Consider the following 6,619-nt stretch of genomic DNA (forward strand, 5'->3'; position numbering starts at 1 on the left):
ACAGATACAAATACAGCAGAATCAGCTGTTTATATTAGCGAATCAGTATTGGTTGATTGAAGCGTCGCATCTTTTTTCCCTTTCTGTCTTTTTGTGTTTAAGTACATGTAACTCAAATGTTCCCGTTTGAATGTCTTATATAACATTATAACCCCCCCCCCCTCTTGCACTCACAGAGCCCGCTGTGGTCAGGAATCTCACTGTCGCTGAAATCACAACGTCCTCTGTGTCTCTGAGCTGGACCAAACCAGAGGGTCAAAGCTCCTTCTATAGAGTAGAGTGGACAGACGGAAGGGAGAATGGCATTCAAAATTTGAATGAAACCTATTTGAATATTACCGATCTGACTGCGGGAGTACGGTACACCCTTAGAGTCACCGCAGTGGCTGGGGGTGACGGAGCAGAAGGCGAAATGGCCGAAATGGCCCTCTATACAAGTAAGACACGCTTAGACCTGTGTTACGACCCTGGCTCAAAGGCACGCAACCTATGTGCAAAAACCGACACCAATACCCATGTATTAACTCAAAGTGCTACTATATTAAGGAATTACTAGTGTAAACTAAAGGATCAGGACTGGAAGAACGTGACTATCTATCTGTTTAACCACCTCTTCTAAACACCGACCCTGCATGTGTGTTACCACAGTTGGTTTTAAAGATACTCCCAGCAGGTAACCAATCAGCACTAATTGGCTAATTGGCAGCCCTCACCTGCATGCCCCGTGACACAGGAGTGATCAGGCTCGTGGTACATAACACCTCCCCCACCAAACTGGTTGCCCCAGAGGCAACCACCAAACAACAACCCATAAACAAACAAAAAAAACAAAAAAACTGTGACCCATTAGTTGTCAGGGCCACCACCACAACAGCGATAGCGGTTACCACAAACACCGGTACTATGACCGTGAGAGGGCGTCTGCTAGCACGTTGTCCCTCCCACGAATGTGGCGAATATCCAAGTTATACGCTTGGAGGAACAAACTCCATCGCATCAAACGATGGTTCGAGTTCACCATGCTGCGAAGAAAAACCAAAGGGTTATGGTCTGTATACACAACAAGGGGTAAACTGGAGGATCTGACGTAAACATCAAAATGGTTCAAGGCAAGAACCAAAGCGAGCGCCTCCTCTACAAAGACAGATTTGTGTGTCAACACAAACTCATCAGCCAAGACAGCAGCGTCGCCTATCTTCGATACCTTATGCTCATTTAGATGTGTGGAAACGTTATCAGGAACACACCTTTTAAATTCCTCTAGGAGAACCAACTGTCTAAGCTGCTCCCTTGACTCTGCTTTTTGCGAGGTGCACCACCGGTCAAACAGGTTCTCCTTCTCTTTTCCGAATTCAACATACGACTGTCCCTCCGACCTGCGATAGCCTCTAAAACGCTGACGATAGGCCTCGGGGACCAACTCATAAGCCCTCAATATGGAAGCTTTAACAAGCTCATAATCAGCGCTTTGTTCAAGGGACAGAGCAGTATAGGCTTCCTGTGCCCTACCAACTAAAACACATTGCAGCAGCAGTGTCCAGGCGGTATCAGGCCACTTCAATGTGGTTGCCACCCGTTCAAAAAGGGGAAAATATCTTTCCACGTCTTTCTCAAAAAATGGAGGTACCATCCTAATATTCCTGCCTACATCAAAACCGGAACGTGACTCTGGATGCAGAGCACCCGCCTGCAAGGCAGCATGCTTATATTCAAGCTCCTTCTGTGCACGCTCGTGATCCAGCAACATTTGTTTCTCCTTAAACACACGCTCCTCACGCTCACGCTCATGCTCACGCTCCTCTTTCCTCTCTCTCTCCTTAAGCTCACGCTCCTCTCTCCTCTCCTCACGCTCTCGCTCTAGCTGCCTTTCCTTAAACTCCAACTCCCTAATCCTCCACTCACCCTCTACACCAGGTAATAGCGGAGACGCGCCAGACGAAGGAGGCTCCTCCACCCTCTCCTCAAGCACCTGCTCCCTAATGAGTAACACCCTTAAAGCACACAAGGCAGTCGGCTTCAAACGTTTCTCACCTGCAGAAAGCTCTACCCTGTAGTGTACAGCAAGCTCTAGAAGTTGGTCTTTGGAAAACTTCTCCAACATGTCATGAGACGGGCAATCAACAAAGTCCTTGATGGAAGCCATCGTCACTGTACCAGCCACCACAAGCTACACACTTTACCTCAGTCACGAAGAACCACTAACGAACCACGAAGACCCCCCTAACAAACCACTGAAGAACCACGAAGAACCACTGAAGAACCATGAAGAACCACTGAAGAATGCTAAATGCCAATAATAACAACCAGAAGGGAACGCGGTGGAAATGTGAGCTCTACGGAGCACACCTTTCTAGGTTGCAAAAAAAATAAAAAATAAAAACAAAACACACCCACCCACCCTAAATAGACGTGTCATACACGCAGGGTGTTAGGTGCTACCAGGTATGCTCACCAAACACTCAAACAAACAAAATAAATCCAACAAACAATTCCAAACAGGTGCGCCTTCTAACCTGATATGACTACATATGCTTCTACGTCTAAACTGCAGTCAAAACCGGCCCACCACATGTCTACCCTAAGAAACTCTAATTCAAGCCCTACCACACTACCTGTGTTTTCTGGCCGCCCTAATCTACCTACCCTTAAACTAATGCCCTGTAGACCTAACCATCTTCAACCACACCTGCTACCAGTCAAAGATCATACTTGACCATCCACCCGTCCAGTACATGATACGGTACCAGACAAGCAGATGGTGCTAATCCCTTCCCTGACTGCCCCAGGAGTACGTGGTGCACAGGACGCTAACCAACAACCAGAAAATAATGTCCCTACCTACATGTGGTGCCCACTAAACTATATATTTTAACATCATAAGTAGTCACATCAAATTACAAACAAATACGGCATACTCACCTGTTTGATGAAATGGCTCAAGCCCCCACGCTACACCATATGTAACGAACACCACCCAAACCATAATACCATGACACCCCGTATAACACAAAAAAAAAACACCAAACAAATTTCTAGGGGTAAATATCCCGGACGAGCCCCCAACTGTTACGACCCTGGCTCAAAGGCACGCAACCTATGTGCAAAAACCGACACCAATACCCGTGTATTAACTCAAAGTGCTACTATATTAAGGAATTACTAGTGTAAACTAAAGGATCAGGACTGGAAGAACGTGACTATCTATCTGTTTAACCACCTCTTCTAAACACCGACCCTGCATGTGTGTTACCACAGTTGGTTTTAAAGATACTCCCAGCAGGTAACCAATCAGCACTAATTGGCTAATTGGCAGCCCTCACCTGCATGCCCCGTGACACAGGAGTGATCAGGCTCGTGGTACATATCAACCTGGTATAGGCCTAACAGAGACGCTTACCCCCTTAACAGTCCTGCAAATGTTTGCATAAAACGCCTGACGATTGCGTATCGCACGCTATTCTCGAACCATTTGTAGCAGATGCACAAATTTGGCCTCCTTTGAAAGGAAACACTCTGAATGTTCTTCCCACAACAGGAAGAATCACTCTGAGCGCTTTGTCATAGAGGTTTGAACACACTGAAATAATAGACGTCGTTTCAACGATGATTCCGACGACGTCCCTCGACATCTGTGTAAATCGTTTTATGTCAGCATAGCATCTCATCTGGTTTCCCCCGCTATCTGCCCCTCTCTCTGTCTCTCTCTCTCCCTCCCTCCCTCCCTCCCTCTCTCTCTCTCTCTCTCTCTCTCTCTCTCTCTCTCTCTCTCTCTCTCTCTCTCTCTCTCTCTCTCTCTGTCTCTCTGTCTCTCTCTCTTTCTCTCACTCTCTCTCTCTGTCTCTCTCTCTCTCTCTCTCTCTCTCTTCTCTTCTATCTCTCCCTCTATCTCTCTCTCTCTCTCATTCTCTCTCTCCTCTCTCTCTCTCTCTCTCTCTCTCTCTCTCTCTCTCTCTCTCCTCTCTCTCTCTCTCTCTCTCATCTCTCTCTCTCCTCTCTCTCTCTCTCTCACTCTGTCTCTCTGTCTCTCTCTCTTTCTCTCACTCTCTCTCTCTGTCACTCTCTCTCTCTCTCTCTCTCTCTCTCTCTCTTCTCTTCTATCTCTCCCTCTATCTCTCTCTCTCTCTCTCTCATTCTCTCTCTCTCTCCTCTCTCTCCTCTCTCTCTCTCTCTCTCTCTCTCCTCTCTCATCTCTCTCTCTCTCTCTCCTCTCTCTCTCTCTCTCTCTCTCTCTCTCTCTCTCACACAGCACAGAGCCAGAGGTCATCCAGAGCCTCACTGTCACTGAAATCACAACATCCTCTGTGTCTCTGAACTGGACCGAGCCCGCGGGCCACCGCTCCCTCTATAGAGTAGAGTGGTACCGACCGATGACGGGGCCACGGCCCAGAGTACCGAGTTGTTGTTTGAGACGTCACACAGAGTGACCGTTTGACCGCGGCGTCCGGTACAGGTTCAGCGTGGCTGCGGTGGCCGGAGATAACGTAACCGAAGGAGAACCAGGATGAGATATCTGTGTTTACACGTAAGAGGACTCGTACCGCTTCCGGACCTCATCTCAGCGTGTAGTATATTAGAAGTAATCTCAGTGGGTAGTATTATATATATATAATATATATATTAGAAGTCATCTCAGCGTGTAGTATATTAGAAAGTCATCTCAGCGTGTAGTATATTAGAAGTCATCTCAGCGTGTAGTATATTAGAAGTCATCTCAGCGTGTAGTATATTAGAAGTCATCTCAGTGTGTAGTACATTAGAAGTCATCATCAGTGTGTAGAATTATATCTATATATTATTAGAAGTCATCTCAGCGTATAGTATATTAGAAGTCAGGGACGCGGGAAGTCAGTTAGAGTTGGGGTGCCGAGATATGTGATATAATAACGTCATAGGCGGCGGGTGCGCTGAAGGGGAGGCAATAACGCACCATTTTTATTGGTGTGTCAACATTTTGGCCGTGCAGTTACAACTCCTGCCAACAGGTGGGGGTGCTGCAGCACCCGCAGCACCCCCCCTTCCCGCGTCGCTGTTAGAAGTCATCAGTGTATAGTAGTTATATATATATATAATATTAGAAGTCATCTCAGCGTGTAGTATATTAGAAGTCATCAGTGTATAGTATATATATATATATTATATACATATATATATATTAGAAGTCATCTCAGCGTATAGTATTATCTTCTCTACCCACTCCTCCTCCTGCCACAGACCCTGATGTCATCAGGAATCTCACTTTCTCCCAAATCACCACCTCGTCTCTGTCTCTGAGCTGGACGGAGCCAGAGGGTCAAACACTTGTTCTTCATAGTTCAGTGGACTGACAGGAAGGAACTTAATGGGAATAAAACCACCAATGACACGACCGTTGATCTAATCGACCTTACTGCTGGTTGTGCAGTACTATATCACACTCACTGCGGTGGTGGCAGATCACTATAGCCGCGGTTTCACTAGCGCTCGCGCCACCAGTAAGTGTCTCGGATGTCACCCTGAGAGTATGTTGTTCTCTGTTGCCAGAACTCCTTTCAAAGGAGGTTTTATGCCCTCTCATCTCCTCTCCTCACCTCTCCTCCTCTCATCTCCTCTCCTCTCCTCTCCCCCTCTCCTCTCCCCCTCTCCTATCTCCTCTATCTCCTCTTCTCTTATCTCCTCTCCTCCTCTCCTCCCCCTCCTCTCCCTCTCTCCTATCTCCTCTCCTCCCCTCCTATCTCCTCTCCTCCCTCCTCTCCTCCCCTCCTATCTCCTCTCCTCCTCTCCTCTCCTCCTCTCATATCTCCTCACTCTCCTCTCCTCCCCTCCTATCTCCTCTCCTCTCCTCTCCTCTCCTCTCCACTCCTCTCTCCCTCCACTCCTCTCCTCTACTCCTCTCCTCTCCTCTCCTCTCCTCTCCTCTCCTCTCCTCTCCTCTCTCTCCTCTCCTCTCCTCTCCTTCTCCTCTCCTCTCCCCTCCTCTCCTCTTCTCATATATCCTCTCCTCTCCTCTCCTCTCCTCCCCTCCTATCTCCTCCTCTCCTCTCCCCTCCTCTCTCCTCTCCTCCTCCTCTCCTCTCCTCTCTCTCCTCTCCTCTCCTCTACTCCTCTCCTCTCCTCTCCTCTCCACTCATCTCCCTCCTCTACTCCTCTCCTCTCCTCTCCCTCCTCTCCTCTCCTCTCCCTCCTCTCCTCTCCTCTCCTCTCCTCTCCTCTCCTCTCCTCTCCTCTCCTCTCTCTCCTCTCCACTCCTCTCTCTCCTCTCCTCTCCTCTCTCCGCTCCTCTCTCCTCTGCTTCTCCCCTCCTCTCCTCCCCTCCTATCTACTCTCCTCTCCTCTCCTCTCCTCTCCTCTCCTCTCCTCTCCTCTCCTCTCTCTCTCTCTCGCTCCTCTCTCCTCTGCTCTCCCCTCCTCTCCTCCCTCCTATCTCCTCCTCCTCCTCTCCTCTCCTCTCCTCTCCTCTCTCTCCTCTCCTCTCCTCTCCTCTCCTCTCCTCCTACCTCTTAGAGCCTGATGTGATCACGGCGCCCAGCATCTCTCAGACCACCACCTCCATCTCTCTGAACTGGACCAGGCCGACAGGAGAGGCGTCCAGCTACCGCGTGGAGTGGAACAACGGCGGAGCGGTGGTAACCATGGAGACGCG

General features: G+C 48.7%; 1 protein-coding gene across 1 annotated transcript in view; it reads left to right on the plus strand.

The window, feature by feature from the left end:
- LOC311244824 (uncharacterized protein) overlaps window positions 1–6,619 on the plus strand; it is a 152,994-nt gene that overhangs the window by 69,288 nt on the left and 77,087 nt on the right. Inside the window, exons 17-18 of the mRNA XM_084334507.1 lie at window positions 177–437; window positions 6,481–6,616. Coding sequence (XP_084190633.1) covers window positions 177–437; window positions 6,481–6,616 — 397 coding nt within the window. The remainder of the gene's footprint in view (window positions 1–176; window positions 438–6,480; window positions 6,617–6,619) is intronic.

The sequence above is a fragment of the Notolepis coatsorum genome (genome assembly GCF_963971535.1).
Source record: "Notolepis coatsorum genome assembly, chromosome: 18".
Lineage (NCBI taxonomy): Eukaryota > Metazoa > Chordata > Actinopteri > Aulopiformes > Paralepididae > Notolepis > Notolepis coatsorum.